Source organism: Eptatretus burgeri, chromosome 1, assembly GCF_056783735.1.
Source record: "Eptatretus burgeri isolate ZD-2024b chromosome 1, Ebu_testis_v1, whole genome shotgun sequence".
NCBI classification, from domain to species: domain Eukaryota; kingdom Metazoa; phylum Chordata; class Myxini; order Myxiniformes; family Myxinidae; genus Eptatretus; species Eptatretus burgeri.
This window is the reverse complement of record NC_140961.1, coordinates 103495961-103518460: the sequence shown is the minus strand read 5'-3', so window position 1 is coordinate 103518460 and position 22500 is coordinate 103495961. Positions and strand designations below refer to the sequence as shown.

The window sequence follows — 22500 nt, the reverse complement described above, 5'->3', positions numbered from 1 at the left end:
CTCGAAGTATTTCAACATTATTATGCCCAATGGTCGTAAATAAAGGGTTAAACTGCAGTGGAGTCCTATCAAGACCAACATATATGTTCTGTGGAGTTTTTTTATGTTTTTTTTTTGGATACATAGTCGAGGCTCAAAGAAGAGTGATTACTAGTAAACTGAACGGAGCAGGACAAAAATGACAAAAGGAACAATCGAGAGAGGGTGGAAACATCAACAGCAGAATTTAAGGCCAAGATAGATGGGGACTCGCACAAACAATTGGTGTGGGGAGGAATGGCATGGGGGCAGGAGAGGGCGATGGCAAAGTGATAGACCCATACTCAGCTTCAGCACGGGAGTTTCTAATAATCTTGAAGGCCGAGGTTTCCACGGCGTTAAGCTGAGCAGGATGTGAGGCAGGGGAGCCAGCCCAGAGGGGAAAGTAGTACTGCATCAAGCATTCATCTTATTTGGCCTCAATTTTTTTTTTTTTTTTTTTACATTACAAGGCTTTCAAAATGTAGGTAAGGAAGGTTGGGATGGCACTGTGCTAAATACAGTTCAATGGAGAAAACATTCACAAAACTCAAATTTTTTAAAAGAAACTGGCCACTAATTTTGAGTCAGGCTGCCCGAACAAGCATAAATATCACAAACAGACTGACATGGATATTGGGAAAACTTCCACTTTACAATCCGAATAAAACACATGCACAACAGAGGTGCAGTAAGTGCATAAACTGATATACATAAGTAGGAGAGACAGACATGGCTGGTGTAGTTCACGGCATGCCAGTACTGCAGCTTGAAGCAACGTGGCACAGGCCGGAAATGAACATGACACTGCAAGGCCTAAACACGGCACAAACCTGAAAGCAACACTACTGTAACTACTTCATTCCAAAAAAACACAAGGATGCCTGCAAGCATGAATTATCGAGGTGGAGATTGAGACACAAATTGAGATGAGAGCTTCCGGTTCCTCTTCAAACTTACTTTTAGAAGCAAAACATGGAGTAAAGCAGAAAGCAAGACAGGAAGTAAGCATGATGCAAAGTATGGAGAGTTTAGCCAAATGTACGATTCAAATGGAATCATGAGAACCCGACAGCAGCGACATCCTTCAGCACAAAGACAAGAAGAGTTAAGTGCTGTAGCTGAACAGGAAATTGCATTCGGCCAAATTTCTGAATGTCCATGTTTACCAGATCAAATTAGACTTCGCAGGACTGAAAAGGAAAACTACCGTTCAAATATCAAATGCCAACATGTCTTAACAGGACTCCACTGAACTCTATTAAGAGGGTGACCTCAGAAGTAATGCCTCCTTTGTTATTTCTTGATAGGTTTTACTTGTTTCCAAAAGCATTTCGGAGATACAAATGTGGACTTATGCGACATCAAATCTATACTTTTCTTTCCATGTGGGGAACTTGCCAAAAACTACAGTGTTTGCACGACTGTTTTGTCCAACACATTTGCCGAAATAAAAGAGGTATTACTTTTGAGGTAAGGCTCGTTTCGGAACGAAAAGGAGTAGAAAGTTATTTTAACAAAATCCAGTAATGGTGTCTCTATCAGCGACATGGTCATAGCCTCACATAATGTCCAACTCACACTTCATGCCAACAATGCCTCACCATCAGTTTCTCGAGTTTTCAGAGCCGGTCACAGGTACTTATTGGGAGGGACAAGTGAATGGACATACAGAGAATGTTTAATAAAATAAAAACATATAAAAAAAAAACAAGGCAACATATGACATCATTGCTGCTATCTCATTTCAAACTGCTTTTGTCAGTAAAAAAATAAACTGATTTCTCAATCTCAGGTTGTCTCCACTCGGAGATTTGTGCCGGTGTGAACTCACTCCTAAAACCTCACGATTTCCTGAATCTTGTTACAAGAACTCATTCGGAATCCAAAAATGTAGGAACATTAGCCCATTCGGCAGAAAGCCACAGTTTGTACAATGTGTGCCATCAATGCTGATGCCATTGGTATGGCGTGCCGTTGATGAACCATCGCTATTATGCTGTACTTGCGATACCCGTGCACATGCACGGGATAGCAGTACAACATAGCTGGTAGCAGACGACAGACCGTACACGGGGAATGACAAAAATACGCATTGTGCAAAATGCAAGTGGTACTATGGAACGCCAAGACTTCTCAAACATTGTCGGCATGTCCGCTAAGTGCCACAGCAATTTCATAGGGATCGTGTGACGGCGAGCTGAGTTTTTAGTGTGCAAGCTTGGTATTATAATAGAGATGTTCAGTCATCATCAAATGCCTTTTCATCCATTCTGTGATCAGCTAATTAATAAACAACAATAACAGGAGCAAGATGTCCACATTATCCGTCATTAGGGAAACCTTGATAAAGGCTTAACAATAACGTCAAACATATGCCTGCATCGACCTCACCCACAGAAATAGCATCATGGCATCACATCAGATGTGAGGAAGTTATAATATCGGAACAGTAGGAGTGAAATCAAACAAATCAAAAGAATAGGAGTGAACCACACAATTTCGCTAATGGAGACAAAATATTTGTGACAAGAACAGGTACAGCAACATAATTACCTGAGTTAACCGACCAAATGCAAGATATATATTGAAAGATCCAATGCTTGGAAAAAATTAATTGGCTCCCAGAACTTCATAAACATCTATGTACCTGGTTAACACCTTTCCACAAGCATCAAAAATGTAAAGTTTTGATTATTTGTAAAATGTCACTGAGAATATATTTTTGCTGAGCAATGATAGTTGTTGCTTATGGGAAATTGCTCTGCAGTGCTTCGTATTATCAATGTACCCAAGCATAACCAACAAGAGCGAGGATTTCTTTGTAATACGTGTCTCCCACAGGTCCCAACGAATGTTCGGGAGATAAAAAAAAATTGTTTGCGTTTAACGCACGCTCGAGCCAATACCAGACCAAAAATGAAGAAGAAGAAGAAACCCTATAACACCTTGTTTGGGTCTATTTGGCAAAATAAAAGGAAAAGCTATTTTCATTTGCTGATATATTTTGTCGACTATAAAACAATTAAGACAAAGAGGATAGTAAACCAGAGATAAAAATTAGTTTACTTTAATGCATGCTCGAGCCGATACCGGAAACAAAATGAAGAAGAAGAACCTTTCTAGCCAACATGTTTCATTCGCTTCAAGGCTTTGCTTATTTCATATTAAAACAATCCGATGTACATACATGAAGCATAAACATGCATACGGCTTATGTGCATATGTAATACATCATGATGATACACCTGGGATCATTCCAATTGCACTAGGCCATGGACTAATACCCAGGCCTAAGGCCAGAGGCCTGCCGATCTGTGCTGCTTAAAACCTGATGCACATACATGAAGCAAAAACATGTGTACGGCTTATGTGCACATATAATACATCATGGTTATATACCTGGGATCATTCCAATTGCACTAGGCCATGGACTAACACCTAGGCCTAAGGCCAGAGACCTGCCAATCTGTGCTGCTTAAAACCTGATGCACATACATGAAGCAAAAACATGTGTACGGCTTATGTGCATATATAATACAACATGGTTATATACCTGGGATCATTCCAATTGCACGAGGCCACGGACTAACACCCAGGGCTAAGGCCTGAGGCCTGCCAATCTGTGCTGCTTCATGTAATGGCGGTGCATGATTTTATTGGGGTGGAATCAGACCAGCTGTCCAGCCATTGGGAGTAAAGCAGTGGGATGGAGTCAGAACAACTGAACACTGACCCATGTCTAATATGAGCTATTTCATGTCCAAAAAAGGACATCTTTGTGAAAAAAAATGATGAAATACCCTGAAACTCGAACTTGTTCTGTAACTTATCATAATAAAAATAAAGCCATTTACCAAGTTTTAGTTGATTACTAGACGACCAGTGAACCCGTTGGGTTCCCGTTGTGATAGCGGCTGATGAAAAAAAAACATTTCAAGAAAAAAAAAAGATAGCTCCAGCGAACTATACCGCTGAGGTTGTTTTCATTGATCAAATTCTCCCGAAGAGTACTTGACTGAATCGGGAATTGATTTTTAAATAATTTTTTCGTTGCCCGATTTTAACGAAATTTGATACTGCACACGGCAGGAGAATGGTGAGTAAGGTGGCCATAAAATTTTTGCACTATTGTGTACTGTTTTGGCTGTATTTTGGGAACATACATACATACATATATACAAGATGAGAGTTTTAGTAATATATAGAAGATAGATGTTGAAGGGTATGGGGAAAAAGTCAGAAGAAACACAGGTGGGACAGACGGACAGACAAATGGATGGACGGACGGATAGACAGAGAGCAAACCTAGAGTCCCCTCTGGTGAAAGCGGCAGGGGACTAATAATTATTTAACCGGGTCTGGGAGCAACCAAATGGCCATTGAAAGTTATGCTCACATCTGCCATATGACTGTAGATACCATTGAGAACTGTCCTTGTTGTATCAGATGATTTTAAAGCGTGGAGTTTAAGCCACACCTTGTCTCCTTGATGAAGTGATAACAGGACGCTCTGGCTCTGCATGATACCACGGAAGTCTGCCTGGGCATAGAGTACAACTCGAGGAGATCCGTTTAGTAGCAAATGGATGTAGGTTTCACGTCTACCCCACGTGTGGATATTAAAATTAAAGAAGTAAATTCCAGACGTGGAACATTGAAAGTATCCTTTTTGAATATTTGGGCTTCCTCCTGAATTGGCCAAAGTATTGTCAAAGGTTACAACGTCACCCCACAAACCGCCCTCGGTTTCATTCCAACGCAACAGTGAGAAGGCCGAAATGCTGTGAAAATGGTCTTGACCAGGGATTCCGGCATGGCCCCTTTGACCTTTAGGTCCTGGGAAACCTTGAGAGCCTTGAGTTCCAACAGGACCAATTGGACCCCTTCGCTTCTGTTGTCCACTGTCTCCTTTGTCTCCTGCAGATAAACACTCAAACCATAAAATATCCTCACTAATGTGCATAACTACTAGTAAGTTATAAACCATCACAGTAACATGACAGATAAATGCTGAATGCCCACATGATTGTGAACTTTATAATCTTGACGCTATTATCATGTAATTTTAATGCAGTAAAATGATTGTTGAAAGGGAGAAAGAGTGGTCTTTTGAATTGCTGGACATGCCAACCCCAATTTAAGTATTTGCATGTAATTCTTTCATTTTGTGAAAGATTCAATATTTTGTGCAAGATTTCTTTTTCACAAACATTACAAGAAATATAGTTTGGATTATCAGTGGCAGAAATCCACATACACACACACACACACACACACACACACACACACACACACACACACACACACACACACACACACACACACACACACACACACACACACACACACACTTAAATACATTTGAGCACACGGATGACTATGGAAACACTTTTTCTTTTTTCGTATGCAATACAAGACTGCAGGGTAGCATCATTGGCTGCGGGTGGCATCATTGGCTGCGGATAGCATCATTGGTTGCGGGGTAGCAGCATTGGCTGCGGATAGCATCATTGGTTGCGGGGTAGCAGCATTGGCTGTGGGGTAGCATCATTGGCTGAGGGTGCAACTGTGCCGCTGATGCAATGCCCTCAAAAGTTAGAGCATGAATTTGTAACTTGTTCAGGGTGCCGGCGATAGCTCGTCTACTCTTCGTGAAGGACACTGTGGGATCTTTAACGACCACCAACTTTTGTCGGCAGATGGGATGCCCAGTTTAACATCCATCCAAAGGGTGGCACACACATTGCTGAATCACCCTGCCCGTGAAACACCAGGATGACGGCTTATAGCTGGGTTGGGATTCAAACCCAGATGAGACAGCTTAGAAGGAGCGGCTTATAGCTGGGTTGGGGATCAAACCCAGACGAGACAGCTTAGAATGAGCATGCGTACCTCTCAGCCATCTTGTCAGCCTTATGGAAATACTGTAAAACCTTGATTGAAACCATCTTGGGTGGGAATTCCTTGTATTTTTGGTGCATTTTGCAGTTTCCATGGTATTTACTAAATACTAAGCACATGTTTAACAATGTTTAGTAAAGTTTCGTCAAATCGTAAAGTTTTATTTTCCCATTTTTCTTGTTTGGCTTTTCACATATGGCATACAAAATACCTAGTTTACATGGAGTTAAGTAGGTTTATTTTTTCCCCACATTTGCACCCTCAGATGTGAGGAACTAAGATTTTCTTCATTGTTCAAAAGAAGCATGTCCAGAAGAATGAACAAAGTCCAGCACACTTTTCAGCTTTAGACAGGCACACAAGAACTTCAAATGCCATCACCATGCCCTCTGGCATACAACTACCAGAAAAAACATACATTCAGCTGTGCAAATGAATTCTCTCCTCGCACGTGAAGATTTTGTTCACAGTCCTGTTGAAATAGTTCTCTCTTTCTGCAAGCTCACTGTGTGTGAAAATGTTTCGCTTTCAACGGTTTAGCTGCAAAGTATTTACTGTTGCATCAACAAACAAGACGATTTGATTCCAAGGAATGAAGAAGATATCCCCAAATTCCAGAAATGGATAAAATTAATTTAACAAACTGACATAACGTACCAACTGGAGAAAGGTAGTCGTTCAACAGTCATCAATCATCATTGTACTTATATTTGTCTCTCTGTTATGTCAACGAGGACAGATGACTAGGTTTCTAGTGTGCCAGACAAGAGGATAAATACAAAAAGTGGAACACAATTTGTCAACGACGTTACAAACAAGGGGAATGCATAAACACCATTCACTTTACCTTTCAGAGCAGATTCAACCAGATTTGCTTTGAGTGTGAATAAAGGTGACGTGAAGTGGTCACTCTTCTGTCGTTCTTTCTTCAACATAATGGGTCTGTGAGGGTAAGGACAGCACTCTGTACATCCTTCACGAGACAATGGCGTTGAATGATTTGCGCCTTGAGAAGAACCTCTCTGTTCTTTTGTTCCAGCCAAGTCAATGTTCCACAACAAGATAAGTGTAAAACAGCCTATGACCCACTCAGTTAAGAAAGCCATCAAAATCGGTTTGGAGCACCTGAAAGAAACAAAGTGGAAAATAAAACAAAAACCAGAAAGCATCTCGAAATGCAATGCCCGTCCATGTCTGCTTCGTACTCGAACAGCTACAAAAATAAATATAACAAAAATAATCAAAGTAAAATTTATTGACAAGTGTTCTCCATATTCTCTAGTTTACATAGAGTTGTTGTTAAAAAAAAAATTGATGACAAAAGCTCAGATGGTAAACCAGAAAGCATCTTAAAATGCAAGCGGACAAAATAAACATGGAAGCGATGACAAAACCCGCCGTCTTGCGCTGACGAGCGACGGACAGGTTGATAAGGCTGAAGCTTCGATGAAAACAAGGAGCTGACAAGACTGCATATGTATGTATATATATATATATATATATATATATATATATATATATATATATATATATATATATATATATATATATATATCATATTTATTAGGCTGGTGGCCAAATTAAAACAGGGGCCTAAAATTGTGAGAAACCCCCACCCACGGTAGAACAAGTCACAACCTATTTTTTCTTGAAGAGGGATGTTCGGGGAGTTAGAAAATCATGGTGGTGAACCTGAGATCATTGCACAACATTTTGAAAATCACCTTTACATATGTACCACTGCAGACTGCAAAAATGGATTTCATCACCACAGATTTTCGCTCATATATTTGTTAATACTGGTGCTACAAACACAAATTTGGTACCAAAATGTGCGGAATGATGACATGTATATCTGTGGAAACCATTTGTGATGTAACAAAGGCTTTTGTGTGACCTTCAGGCAAAAATAGTGGAATTTTACTCAACAAATCAGCTTCGGGTTTACCAATAAATATATATCAACAAAAACATTAATTACTTCAAAAATATTGGACTTGCAGTCATACTTGTTACATCAACATAATCCAAACTTATTTACCCTTTGAAAAATATATCTAATGATATAATTGTCACTGAAATGATATAGTTATAACTGAAATCATATGTCGCCCCACTGATGCTGACCGATAGAAATCCCGAAGCAGATATGCAACATGAAGAATTGACTTAAGATTCTGACACAATTGTGAAAGTGACTTTTATGGGCATCATGTTGATATAAGCTCTTTCACATATGACGATAATGAATTCATAACATGCACTGTAACTTATGTACATCTATTAAGGCCCAGTCACACCTTGACGTTTTAGCCAGCTTATGCCGATTTTTGAAAAAAATTTGTCTAAAACGCTGGCGCACGTCGAATACGTTATGGGTAAATTTTGTAAACATTGAGAGCATGCTGAAAAACACTGACATAAGTCGTTGTACGCTGGCTTTCATCGTTGTACTTCGCGGTTGTCCTCAAATTTTAGCATGCTTGAAATTTTACGACTTATGCCAGCGTATGACTCACACGTTCCGCTACGCTGGCCATAAATTGTAGGCACGTTATGCGATCGTTGACACACGTCGGCACACGTTAATTGTAAGTTAATCATCAGTCGAAACACGTCGAGGTAATGTTTAGCGTACCTGAAACTTATTTCTAACCTATGAGTAACGTGTTGTAGGCACGTTACGCGATCGTTGACACACGTCGATACATGTTACTTGTAAGTTACTCATAAGTCGTAACACGTCAAAGTAATGGTAAGCGTCAGTGTTCCAGACTCCCTGTTTTTTTGTTGTTTTTTTATTTTATTTTTCTTCGGTATGACGGTAATGTTGACACTTCAATTTCTAGTGCGGTTATGATTTAAATCGTTGAGCAGCAGCCTATTAATTATATTATATTATAACCACACTAGAAATCGAAGTGTCAACATCACCATCATACCGAAGGAAAAAAAAAACCAGGGAGTCTGGAACACTGACGCTAACCATTACATTGACGTGTTTCGATTTATGAGTAACTTACAAGTAACTTTTGTCGATGTGTGCCAACGATCGCATATCGTGCGTACAACTTATTCCCATCGCATGCGGAACGTGTGAGGCATACGGCAAGTACGTCGTAAAATGTTTAACACGTTTAAAATTACAAGACGTACTCCACTTACTACGACGTATGATAGCGTACTTTAGCGTTCTATTCATGTATACCAAACTTACCCATACCGTATTCGACGTGCGCCAGCGTTTTAGACGCATTTTTCAGAGGTCGGCATACGATGGCAAGATCGCCAAGGTGTGACTGCGATGTTGACACTTCCATTTCTCCGGCGGTTATGATTTGAATCATTGTGAGGCAGCCTTTTAATTGGCTACTCCACGTGATCGTCGGCGATACGTGCAGCGCTATGCATAAGTTAGACTATCGTTGGGCATAGGTTGTGAACGCCGACAACAGGCTAAGCATTCATTGGTATAAGTTATCTAGAAGAGAACGAAACGTTCTGTGTCCGTTACTAATATGTTATGCATACGACCAACTCTTTATGAATACGTCGGAGTCTTTAAAAAAAACATCAAAAGTTCAGCGTAAGCCAGTGTTTTACATACATTTTGATACTTTGCCATTGCTGGCTAAAACGTCAAAGTGTGACTGGGCCTTTACATGAAGTAATACATTTAAAAGTTCAGTCACGCTCTTCATCAGTGCTGTCATCAAAGACAACAGAATCATCAACATTTGGACAATCGGCTGCACTACACGAGCAGAATTCAGTGCAGGTCAGTCCTGCAGAGATACAATGACATGTTCTGCTCTGCCTGCAGTCATCGTCAGTGCAGCGTAGGTTTTGAAGAACTTTGGGGATGTAAATATCCTCCGAGGCAGTTTGATCAACAGCCACAGATGTGAGGAAACGTCTCACCTCATCAGAGGACACACAGTGTCCTAATTCATGAAGCATGTCAAAGAGATGCTTGCTTCCCAATTCATGATGCACCTGCAAGGCTAAACCAAGCGTTATTGCGGAGTACACTCGACGGCTCTGTGATATTATATTGTGACAAATGGCGATCGTCCTCAGGTTGTTCTTCATAACACCTTCATCACTACAGCTGGTTACATTCGTGTTTGATTTCTCACTGGTGCACCACTGAATAAAGTCGTAGAGTGTATTAGGAACAAATTCTGCACAGTGCTGAATATCTGTTTCCTTGACAGGTGCATACATATTTCAACATGCTCGATATCAGCCATGTGGTTCCTCAGGATACCAGCTGCAGCATGTAAAGTATGCATTTCACTATCTGTGGCTGATGGTACATCAGACGGGATGTCTTCATTTTCTGGTTCATCAGTCATGCTCTGCAGAATCGTGGCTTTTCTCAGGGCATCACATACAGTCACAGAAGAAGAGCATATGATGTCAGTGTGGCCATCAAATGTTACACAGACTATTTGGTCATCATAATATTTAGTTAATCGCTCCTTCAACTTCCAAGTTTTATACTGTTCTGCATTTGTGGTACCCAGTGAAACCAAATATCCAACGTATTCATCTTTCAGATGAACGAGGGTTGTCACTGTCTTAGTTTTGGAGAACACAGTTTGTTCCGGATAACATATCAGTTCATCAAAAGCTTCATCATGTAATATTCCCATTGTTTCCTCTCCTGATTTACGAATTGCAGCAGTGATGTTCCTTTCTGAAATATAGTGTGAATGGCATAACCTGTGGTACTTGGCATCATAGGCGAACAAATCTGGAAAGGCAAGCATGCGCATGTGTATTTTGTCTTGTCTTTTGTCAGCTGCTGCCAGAACTTTTTCTCTGGTGGACTGTCCAGTTCCTGTAAATACCGGTGTAAGCTTGTTTCTGGAAGTGTTGGATTTTCTACAAATGAAGCAGTTAGTCCTGATGTCAAACCCAGCTGTTTCATTTCTGCTGATTCTTGTGTGTTCTGTTGCCGCAGACGTGCATGGTTGCTGGTCACTCTCACTGGGGTTGGATGTGGAGATATTTGACTTGCTGGTGTACTTGGCCCGACACGATTTGTGGAATGATACTTTCAAATCAAGACTCAATATGTCTTGTTGCAAAGGCCTGCTGACACGATTTGTGGAATGATATAGATATATATATATATATATATATATATATATATATATATATATATATATATATATATATATCCAAGGCGGATGCGTTGTCACCCGAATCGGGCGCTCCCATTGGGCCCCGGCCACTGCACGGCTCAGCTGCCATGACCGGAAGTGGCCTCACTGTACATCCGTCTAGCCAAAGCTGAGCTGTGGAATCTTCTCGCTCCGAACCCCGTGATTTGAATCGCCTTGCACCGAACTCCCGGGCCGTGCCACGACGACTGGTCGAGGGTTGCGCCGACTCCGCATGCCTGCCCAGCTTCCCCCGGTGACCTGTGATTAGCGCTGGTCAATGTGCTTGCTTTGTCCGTAGGCCATGCAGCCCTAGCGATCCGGGCCGTACAGCATGCCACTGCTTGGGAGCATCTTTATCGAGGCGGAGGTGCGGGAGGATGTCTGCCGTCCGTGGGAGACACCGGGGGCCGTGGTGGCGAGTGAAGATAAGATGTTATTGTAATCCCATGCGCAGACCCGAATGAAGAGATGTCCTATGCATGCCCCGTACAGTGCGCACGGGCCGCAATTGTACATGTGGTTATTTATTACGGGGCTGCGCCTGTGTCTGCCATGGTGCTCGCAGTTACTTATCACAGGAGGTGGTGTGCATGGTGGCAACCCCGATCCACGCCATGAATTGAAGGAAAGGATTGGATAAAATTATTGGATGTAGATTTGGGTTGAAAAGAGTGTAGATATGAGTATTAGATGGAGATTTGGATCGAAAGGAGGATAGATATTATTATTAGATGCAGAAATGGGTTGAAAAGAACGCGTCACATGCGTCCTGTGCAGCAATAATAAACGTTTCTTGTTTGCTTCCACTGTCGGCCTCCGACAACGCATCCTCGCCATTGTATAGTTGAGGCTTATGGCCTCCTGAACAGTGGGTGCAGATTATTGCTGTGTTGCACGCATTCCGTGCAGTCTGGTGGTGGAGTTTGTTTGCTTATTTTGGTCTTCTGTGAGGACGCATTCTTATTGTGAAGGGTGTGGCTTCAGTTTTTAGAGGCGGCCATCTGAGTGCAGTTCCTGCTTTGATTTATTCCAGGGATAAGAGGAAAAGAATTGGAATGAAGACAGAGATATAATCATACCTAACGATAAGATCCACACAACGCACTTTGTCCCGTTTGACCCATTAGACATGAGGGAAAGGTTTAACTGTACGTATATTAATTAAATAACTGTCTGGGGACTACTGTATGATGGATGCCATTGCCTTGGAGGGATGCGGTTTCCAGAACTGCAAAACTACCCCCCTCCCTTTTGCTAGACTCGACCTGAGTCGTTAAACATTCGTGTGGCATGTAGGTGTAGTTTCCCCGAGTACGCTTTACCTACGGATCCCTAAGTGCGACTTTTCAAACACATGTCCCAAAAATAATAAACCTAGTGCATTGCGTATCTAAACTAGCAGACTCATCCGGACATCCTTTTGCTACATTTCCAGAATTGAACCAAACAAACAGGTGGGTTATGATTAGAAACATTTCTTATATTTACATTACTCATGGCCCAGGACCTGTCACTCAAAGGAAGAAAATACAGTAATTGTGGATGAGTGCGGCAGCAGGTGCTCACACAGCCTGGCATCTTCAGGGCCCTAAATGGTCCCTTGTTTGTTTTTTGTTTGTTTGTTTTTTTCCTGGCTGCTGAAGGAAACCCACCCTAACACGGCAGGCCACACGCCATCTCACAGTCCATTTTAACTGGCCTTTATCAAAAAGAAACTGTCCGGGCTGTGCAAATACAGTCCCCAGTGATGTGGCTTCCTGCATTGGAGTCCTTGCAAACATTTTCACACAGATGGTCCTGGTGCACATGGCAAGGTATGGCAAGTGGAGTCAAAGCAAAGGCATGGCAAATGCAGACCATGTAAGGTGCAGCAGGTCGGCTCATGAAGCTGGCTGGCCTCGGTGTGGTCTCTTGGAGTTGTGAAGGGAGTGTGTTGGCGTTGGCAGGTCTGAAGATGGGTTCGGTCCTACCCTATGGTCTCCCTCCATCTGATTGCCTTTGCCTGTCCTTGTCCATCCCCATCCCAGTGAGGTTGTAACAAACTAATTAGATTTAGAATTTATTTTTTTTTAATTTTCATTATTATTATTATTATTATTATTATTATTATTATTATTATCATTATTATTTTACTTAATATACATGTGTCCCTAACCCTCTTATCGTCTGTGTTCAGCTCACTTGTTCTAACTGTCTATTCCCAATCCCTAAGATACCTTGAAAGAGGATTGAGAAAGAGACGAGTAAACCTGTCTAGAGGTCCAATGCAGCCTCAGAATATCTCCCACAGTTTTCAGCATTTCCACAATGAGTCCAGCGGCCTAGGAACAGTGAAGGGATGGATGGTGCGAAGGTGTACACATTTTGTCATCTGTCCTATCCTGTATTACTCCTTAAACTATCCCCGGGGCTTTTCAACATGCCTGTCTCTTTAAACTATCGGTTCTAGCAACCACAATTCCCATCGCATGTGTTGGTGTTAATTATTTATTTGCACCTGGCCCGCAAATTTTCCTCCGTGCTCTCGCACAATTTTGTGGCTGGGCAGCGTGGCTCCACTGGCAGGTCTGTCCACCTGTCAAACTCATTCTTCAGCACCCCTGGGTCGCTGAGGCTGTCTCCAAGCCTACCTACTCCTCACTAACGTGGGGAATGCCCTCACTGGAATTACCCCCTCGATATCCACATGGCATTTTGGCACTCCGGGTCCCTTTTCCCTGGGTACCTGTGCCCATTGCTTACTCTAACTCCTCAGTCCCTTGGACCCATGGCCTCCTCTGGCCGACTACATCGGTGCCCGGGGTAAATGCTACTCAGTACTCACATTTCATAAGCCACGCTCCCAACCGGTTAATCATCTCTTGCACCCTGCAAAATGTTTCGTGCCTTCGTTCCAACACCAACCACAAAACGACATCCCTTTGTTAATTTCACTATCCCGCACACTAACATTACTCTAATCCCAAGTTCTCTTGGGTGGGATTCACTCCTCCCCCTAATCATTCATTCGCACCATGCATTCCACAATCACTCCATTTACAATCGGGCCCACTGACCCACATTCACTCATCATTTTTTTTTATTCACACTGACACTCTACCAACTACGTCCCTCTAACTAACTCGTGCTCCCCCGTTATCCCTTACTCGAATGCACGTTCGACTTTACTCTATCGCTAAGCTATGTCCCCACTACTGGTTCCATGTCTGCCCACGTTTCCAATCATCTCTAGTTGCGAACCGAAATTCCCAAAACTCATGTTCCCAGGCTCACATGGAGGACTGCACCTAATGCAACCATGGGGCCGGTCTATCTAATGCTAAACCCTTCCCTAACTAGTGCTCCTTTGCCTGGGTGAGGATGCTCAGCACATCCTGGCCGGGCATCTTCTACTTGTGGCAATTCTCGGTGAGCTTTACGCCTCCATCGTGGTGGTCGGCAGCGCACTCGTCGCTTGTTAACTGATTCAAATACTTGCACTGGCGATTGGGCTATCTCGCACGGGAAACGCCATGTTTGGCACACCCGCCATTCATGCTGCGGGTTCCCTGCTGATGTCACTCGCAAACGGCCTGCTCCTTTCGCTTCCCTTTTAGCCATCTGCGCTCGGGTAATGTATCCGGCGCAGAGCATTTTGACGCCGGCTCCTCTGAGCCATGAACACTTCTAGCAATGGTCCGAGGTTGTGGGTGGTTTGCAAAGCACAGCCCACGCACACTGTCGTACCTCGCACACAGAGTCCCGTGGAGCCGGCGCGGTTCCAAATTTACTTTATCCCACTCAGAAGGGTCGCCCCTCCCGTCCGTTACACTAACCGCTACTCCAATCTAGGTCGATCCGTATCCCATTCTCTCCCGTGCACTCACCCATGCCATGTTACTTGTGTTCTGCACACATTCTGACACAATCATAAAGGGGCTTGGATACCCCAAGAGATCCCAGGGCCTTTACCCCCCCCGAAAAAAACTCGGCATGTACTCTCGCATCATGCAACCGCTCCACCTCGGACAGACTTCCCATACTCACCTCATCACGGTCTGCTTCGGGGGAACGTATTGTGTCCCTTTATTCTTGAGGGAGGTTGTTCAGCTCAGCGTTGATCCAGAGAATGGGTGCGACGTCAGGCATGAGGAAGGGACTTTTGGGGGAGCCAGATGAGTGTGCTGCCCCGCGGCGAGTGGGTGGAGTAGGCGGAGTCGAGAGTGAGTGGGCAGAGTGTGAGCAGCAGGCGGGTGGCTGGAGCCAGCGGCGAGTCGGTAAAGAAGAGGAAGAAGAAGACGAAGACAGGGCACGCAGAGACCGATCCAAAGCCAGCAAGGAAGATGAGGATGACCACGACAAAAACGACAACGATGCCACTGACGACGACTCTCTGACGACGATCCTCATGACTCCTCCAGATGGCTTTGCGGTCCGTCCTTTATAGACCCTGCGGTGCAGGGCGGGGCGACGACCCGAAGCGATGTGTCGTCACCCGAAGCAAGCGCTCTGATTGGACCCCGGCCACTGCGCGGCCTGACCGCCATGATCGGAAGTGGCCTCACCGCACATCCGGCAAGCCAGAGCTGAGGAATCATCTCGCTCTGAACCCTGTGATATTAATCGTCTTGCACCGAACTCCCGGGCCATGCCCTGGCGACCGGCCGAGGGTGGCGTCGGTGCCGTATGCCCGCCCGGGCACCCCTGGCAACCCACGGTTAGTGCTGGTCAATGTGTTTGCTTTGTCTGTACGCCACGTGGCCCTAGCGATCCGGGTCGTGCAGCATGCCTCTGCTTGATAGCAGCTGGAGATATATGTATGTATGTATATATATATATATATATATATATATATATATATATATATATATATATATATATATATATATATATATATATATATATATATATATATATATATATATATATATATATATATATATATATATATATATATATATATATATATATATATATATATATATATATATATATATATATATATATATATATATATATATATATATATATATATATATATATATATATATATATATATATATATATGTATATATATATATATATGTATATATATATATATATATATATATATATATATATTAGCCTGGTGTTGGCGCAGTGGTAAGGGCAGTGGCTTGGGACCCAAGAGGTCCTGAGTTCAAGCCCCGTTGGGACACTGAATTAATATATGTATATATATATATATATATATATATATATATATATATATATATATATATATATGTATATATATATATATATATATATGTATATATATATATATATATATATATATATATATATATATATATATAAACCAAGTCGAAAACACCAGGGGGTTGACTCAGCCTGCCATCCTTCCGAGGTCGGCGAAATGAGCACCAGTTGTACTGGGCCCGGTGTATGCCCCGGTTAGAATAGGTGTACCATATCCCTGTGTGTCGTAAGAGGCGACCAGGGTTGCGTCAGGAAGGGCATCCGGCGTAAAAACCTATGCCAAATCATTATGCGGACAACAAAACGAATTTCCATACCGGATCGGTCGAGGCCCGGGTTACCAACGACCGCCACCGGTACCGGTGGTCAGCAGGGTACCAGTGGAAATTGTGCTACTGCTGGGCAAAGGAGGAGAAGGAGACGGGGAAGGCGAGTCCGGAGGCAGTGGGAGAGGGGGAAGGGTAGAAGTGTGGAGGTGAGAGTTGGAACTCTGAATGTTGGGACGATGACTGGCAAAGGGCGAGAGTTGGCTGATATGATGGAGAGAAGAAAGGTGGACATACTGTGTGTACAAGAGACCAAGTGGATGGGGAGTAAGGCGAGGAGCATTGGAGGTGGTTTCAAACTGTTCTACCATGGTGTGGATGGGAGGAGAAATGGTGTCGGGATAATCCTGAAGGAAGATCATGTCAAGAGGGTATTGGAGGTGAGGAGGGTGTCTGACCGAGTGATGAGTGTGAAGTTGGAAATTGAAGGGGTGATGATGAATGTCATCAGTGCATATGCCCCACATATGGGGTGTGAGATGGAATATAAAGAAGATTTCTGGAGTGAGTTAGATGAAGTGGTGGAGAGTGTATCCAAGGATGAAAGAGTGGTGATTGGAGCAGATTTCAATGGACATGTTGGGGAAGGGAATAAAGAGGATGAGGAGGTGATGGGGAGGTACGGTCTCAACAAGAGAAATGTGGAAGGGCAAATGGTGGTAGAGTTTGCAAAAAGAATGGAAATGGCAGTGGTAAACACGTATTTCAAGAAGAAGGAGGAACACAGGGTGACATACAAGAGTGGGGGAAAGTGCACACAGGTGGATTACATCTTAAGTAGGAGATGCAACCTGAAAGAGATTAGTGACTGTAAGGTTGTGGCAGGGGAGAGTGTAGCTCGACAGCATCGATTGGTGGTCTGTAGGATGACTTTAGAGGTGAGGTTGAGGAAGAGAGTGAGGGCTGAACCAAGGACCAGATGGTGGAAGCTGAAGGAGGAAGACTGTTGCGTGAAATTTAGGGAGAAGGTGAGACAGGCGTTGGATGGTGGTAAAGATGGGTGGGATGATTGGGCAACGACAGCAGAAGTTGTGAGGGAGATAGCGAGGAAGGTACTTGGTGTGACATCTGGACAGAGGAAGGAAGATAAGGAGACTTGGTGGTGGAATGAGGAAGTACAGGAAAGTATAAGGAAGAAGGGGTTGGCGAAAAAGAAGTGGGATAGTCAGAGAGATGAAGAAAGTCGGCAGGAGTACAAGGAGTGGCGTCGAAAAGCAAAAAGAGAGGTGGCTAAGGCCAAGGAAAAGGCATATGACGAGCTGTATGAGAAGTTGGATACAAAAGAAGGGGAAAAGGATTTATACCGATTGGCAAGACAGAGGGACCGAGCTGGGAAGGATGTGCTGCAGGTTAGGGTGATAAAGGACGCAAATGGGAATGTGCTGACGAGCGAGGAGAGTGTGTTGAGAAGGTGGATGGAGTACTTTGAGGAGCTGATGAATGAAGAAAATGAGAGAGAGAGAAGGTTGGAAGAGGTGGAGATGGTGAATCTGGAAGTGGGGTGGATCAGTAAGGATGAAGTGAGGACTGCTATGAAGAAGATGAAAAGTGGAAAGGCGGTTGGCCCAGATGGTATACCAGTGGAGGCATGGAAGTGCTTAGGAGAGATGGCAGTGGGGTTGTTAACCAGATTGTTTAATAAAGTCTTGGAAAGTGAGAGGATGCCGGAGGAGTGGAGATTAAGTGTGCTGGTTCCGATTTTCAAGAATAAGGGTGATGTGCAGAGCTGTGGAAATTACAGAGGGATAAAGTTGTTAAGCCACACCATGAAGTTGTGGGAAAGAGTAGTGGAAGCTCGGTTGAGAGGAGAGGTGATGATCTGTGAGCAGCAATATGGGTTTATGCCAGGAAAGAGCACCACTGATGCGATGTTTGCTTTGAGAATGTTGATGGAGAAGTATAGGGAAGGCCAGAAAGAGTTACATTGTGTGTTTGTGGATTTAGAGAAAGCTTATGATAGGGTGCCAAGAGAGGAGTTGTGGTATTGTATGAGGAAGTCGGGAGTGTTGGAGAAGTATGTGAGGATCGTGCAGGATATGTATGAGGACAGTGTGACAGCGGTGAGGTGTGCGGTTGGAATGACGGACCGGTTTAAGGTTAAAGTGGGATTGCACCAAGGATCGACTCTGAGTCCTTTCCTGTTTGCAATGGTGATGGACAGGTTGACGGACGAGATCAGACTGGAGTCTCCATGGACCATGATGTTCGCGGATGACATCATGATCTGTAGGGAGAGTAGGGAGCAGGCTGAATCGAGCCTTGAGAGGTGGAGGTACGCACTGGAGAGAAGGGGAATGTTAGTCAGTAGGAGTAAGACGGAGTACATGTGCGTAAATGAGAGGGAGGGTGGTGGTATGGTGCAGTTGCAAGGAGTTGAGGTGGGGAAGGTGGATTGGTTTAAATACTTGGGATCAACTGTCCAAAGTAACGGAGAGTGTGGGAGAGAAGTGAAAAAGAGAGTGCAGGCAGGATGGAGTGGGTGGAGAAGAGTTGCAGGAGTGATTTGTGACAGAAGGGTAGCTGCAAGAGTGAAGGGGAAAGTATACAAGACGGTAGTGAGACCAGCTATGTTGTATGGTTTGGAGACGGTGGCGCTAACAAAAAGACAGGAAGCAGAGCTGGAGGTGGCAGAGTTAAAGATGCTGCGATTCTCGTTGGGAGTGACGAGGATGGATAGGATAAGAAATGAGTGTATAAGAGGGACAGCGCAGGTAGGACGGTTTGGAAACAAAGTGAGAGAGGCGAGATTGAGATGGTTTGGACATGTGCACAGGAGGGAAACGGAGTATATCGGGAGAAGGATGTTGAAGATGGAGCCGCCAGGCAGGAGGAGAAGAGGAAGGCCAAAGAAGAGGTTCATGGATGCGGTGAGGGCGGACATGCGGGTGGTTGGAGTGTCAATGGAAGATGTGGAGGATAGAGCGAAATGGAGACAGTTGGTCCGCTGTGGCGACCCCTAACGGGAGCAAGCCGAAAGAGGAAGATATATATATATATATATATATATATATATATATATATATTCCCAAACTCTTCTAGCCAAATAAAACGACATAAAGCAACCATCATAAAAAGTTCCACAAGGTCAGCCCTTTGCTCTTTCAAATCCTACCTGGATTGTTCTACAGCTGCAGACATTCACAAATGGTACACAAATGAGAATCCCAATGCCACACACTCCTTCAGATGCTACTGGACTGGTTTCATCGCTTGTTGGTGAGTCATCAGTGACAGCACAGACAGAAACACACATGAACAAGGCCCTCAGGCATGTACCACGTGTAATGACAAAAGCAGTCAACATACATGAGTAAACAACAACACCCAATCACGTCTCTCACCCGTAATTGGAGGGAATAACCAATCAGCTCTTACTTAATCAATTACCCCAAGTAGCTCGGATTATCAAATAGAACAAATACAATATACAACGACACCCACCCAGAGTACAAATCTACAACTACCTCCAACATAGACATCTTCATACAACTATTGTCACCCACGACAAAAATGTCAAAATATGTCGTGATGGTGATCTGTGAAAGGATTGCGGTGTTGGATCCTGATGTCATTCCTTCCTTACTTGTTTGGCTGTTTTTTGTGGATTTCATCCGCACATGTTTTTTTTCTGACTTGTTTATTTAGGGTTGAAAGGGAACAGTTTTTCACTATCCTCAGCCCCTCGTGGATACTTTTATGTCATTTTGAATGCAGTAGTTGCACACTGGCAACACTTGTAATGCATCCGTGTGCAAGAGTTGCATAACACAAGGAAAAATTAGCGTTTTGGTACCTTCTGCTTACCTGCCACAGTCACGACCTTCTCTGATGGGGGGGTTAGCATCTTATAATTTGCCTCCAAAACCGAGCTTAGTTCAATAACTATTGGGTGCGTACTCACTTTCTGGGAATAATTTGGAGCAGCCTGAAATCATTTATTCGCCACGTGGCAGTGCTTGCCGTCGCAAACCAGGCATGGCCGCAAAGCCATCAAAAGATTAAGCATTTCAGGAACTTGGGGACAAGATCGTTTTGAAAAGAAAGTTGCACATTGTTTTCCTTTGTATAATGATGGAAATTCTCTGCAAATTTTCTTGATAAAACACCTCTTGGTTGCAACACCTGTAAAACTTTATAACAATGTGATGTTTCATCATCGATCGAGCCATCTTGGTGAAAATATTACTTTCACTCCTCCGGAGCTGAGCTTTCATTTTGGTGTTGAAGATGCCAAACAAATTGTGCTCTCTAAAAAGTATTTATAAGTAAATTCTACTTACCGCTGCTTGGTGCGAGAGCCTTCTACATCCATCATTCAGATTCTCCAGCTGAAATGCAGCAGAAAAAACGATTCCTCCCTCGGTCTCTCCCTCCCCTCACTTTTCAGTGCAGTCTGCTTCCTGTTTCTCTGCACATGAAACAAAAGCGCTGCCAAAAATTCAAGGCTGCGCTCTAATCAGGCACAGCAAAGTTTGTGCCGAATGCATGCACATCTTGCCATTTAACAGTATTTTATAAATTTAAAACTAAGACTCCTGTCTAAGCTTTTCAAAAACAGAACAATACACAAAGAGTTCAAAACACTGATTTGGACTTGGCAAAATGCATCCCAATCATGTTGATGTTTCCCAGCAAGCAGCAATGTGTTGACTGCTGAAGCCAAATCGACTCGGCCGTCCCACGCGGCGTTTCTAGAAAAGAAAATTGTTGGCACAAAGCAATGTAATAAACGCAATATTAAACATATACACGAGTGCTATATATTTTGTGATTAAAATTTCTGGAAGTACGATAAGCCTCATGACTGAGCAAGTGAAACATTTTCTAAAGATACCCCTATTGCTGGGTGAAAACTCTTGAAATGGATACCCCTAAAGTACCAGTCGTCAGTTTTTAAGTTTCTATGCCCAAGTTTTGGCCTTTCAGGTAAAATATATAAGCATAATAATTATTTTCTGGTGTTCAGTATAAGACTAATTACATAGATTGAATGTTTTTTTTTTCCAATAACAAATTGGGTGTCTCAAATTTTTTGAATCGTCGTTCAAATGATCATTTGAATATTTGCAGGAAAGTTCCGAGTGTGTCAGTCAATAATAAAAGGAAAGATTGGCCACTGAAAAATCCAAAATGGCTGCCATTTTCCAAGATGGCCACCGATTTCCCTGGCTAATCATTTCAACCTGTTCATTGTTCACACAAGTATGAATACTAGTACATTTCATGATTTTAGAATCTATTTTACTGTCTAATTGTGGTATTGTATAAGTACCTCAAATGTTCCTTTCGTCATTACCTCCGCCACCAATGGTGGACAGAGGTCATGTTGTCATCCCTGTCTGTGAGAAAGATATCTCAAAAAGTTGTGGGCAGATTCAGATGAAACTTGATGGACAGGTTGGGTGTGTGACAAGGATGCATCCATTAGATTTTTGTGAATACCTGGATCGACATCCAGATACAAGAATATTTTTTATTTTTTTAAGTGATTCTTCACCATTGATAGATGGGGCCAAAAACTATGTATCACATGATATCTCAAAAAGTTCTGGACGAGTTATGACAAAACAAGGTGGATGAGTTGGTTAGGTGACGATAACAAGCCGTTTCGATTTTGGTTAAGATCCGGATTCAGATCCAACGTATCAGTGGGGTACCAAATTTAAACTGTTCAGCCTGGCGGAGCTATGTGCTCTACCGAGTGCTGTTCTAGTTTCAGAATGTAATAATGTAAAATAAGTGTTGTCACATGGGGTAAATCATTATTTTAGGAATTATTAATTTAGTTGTGGGAGTAAAAGTAGTACCACTGCACCAGCAATCAACCACATTCACTGTACTACTCGTACTGGTCCTTATTA

At 43.0% G+C, this 22500-nt stretch overlaps 1 protein-coding gene across 8 annotated transcripts in view; it reads right to left on the bottom strand.

Annotated features, from left to right (window-relative positions):
- The window catches only part of LOC147035087 (complement C1q tumor necrosis factor-related protein 8-like), a 69340-nt gene that overhangs the window by 465 nt on the left and 46375 nt on the right, over positions 1-22500 (bottom strand). For 2 of the 8 annotated variants that reach the window (XM_085893511.1, XM_085893508.1), the window contains exons 2-4: positions 20920-21047; positions 6770-7047; positions 1-4938 (exon numbers count right to left, since the gene is read on the bottom strand). The exon at positions 1-4938 is cut by the window's left edge and continues 465 nt beyond it. In XM_085893511.1, the coding sequence (XP_085749637.1) occupies positions 4370-4938; positions 6770-7047; positions 20920-20954 (882 nt within the window). In that variant the 5' untranslated portion in view covers positions 20955-21047 and the 3' untranslated portion in view covers positions 1-4369. Of the gene's footprint in view, positions 4939-6769; positions 11027-13312; positions 15803-20919 lie in introns of those variants that run through there. The other 6 variants (XM_085893493.1, XM_085893497.1, XM_085893486.1 and 3 more) reach the window with 6 other exon arrangements.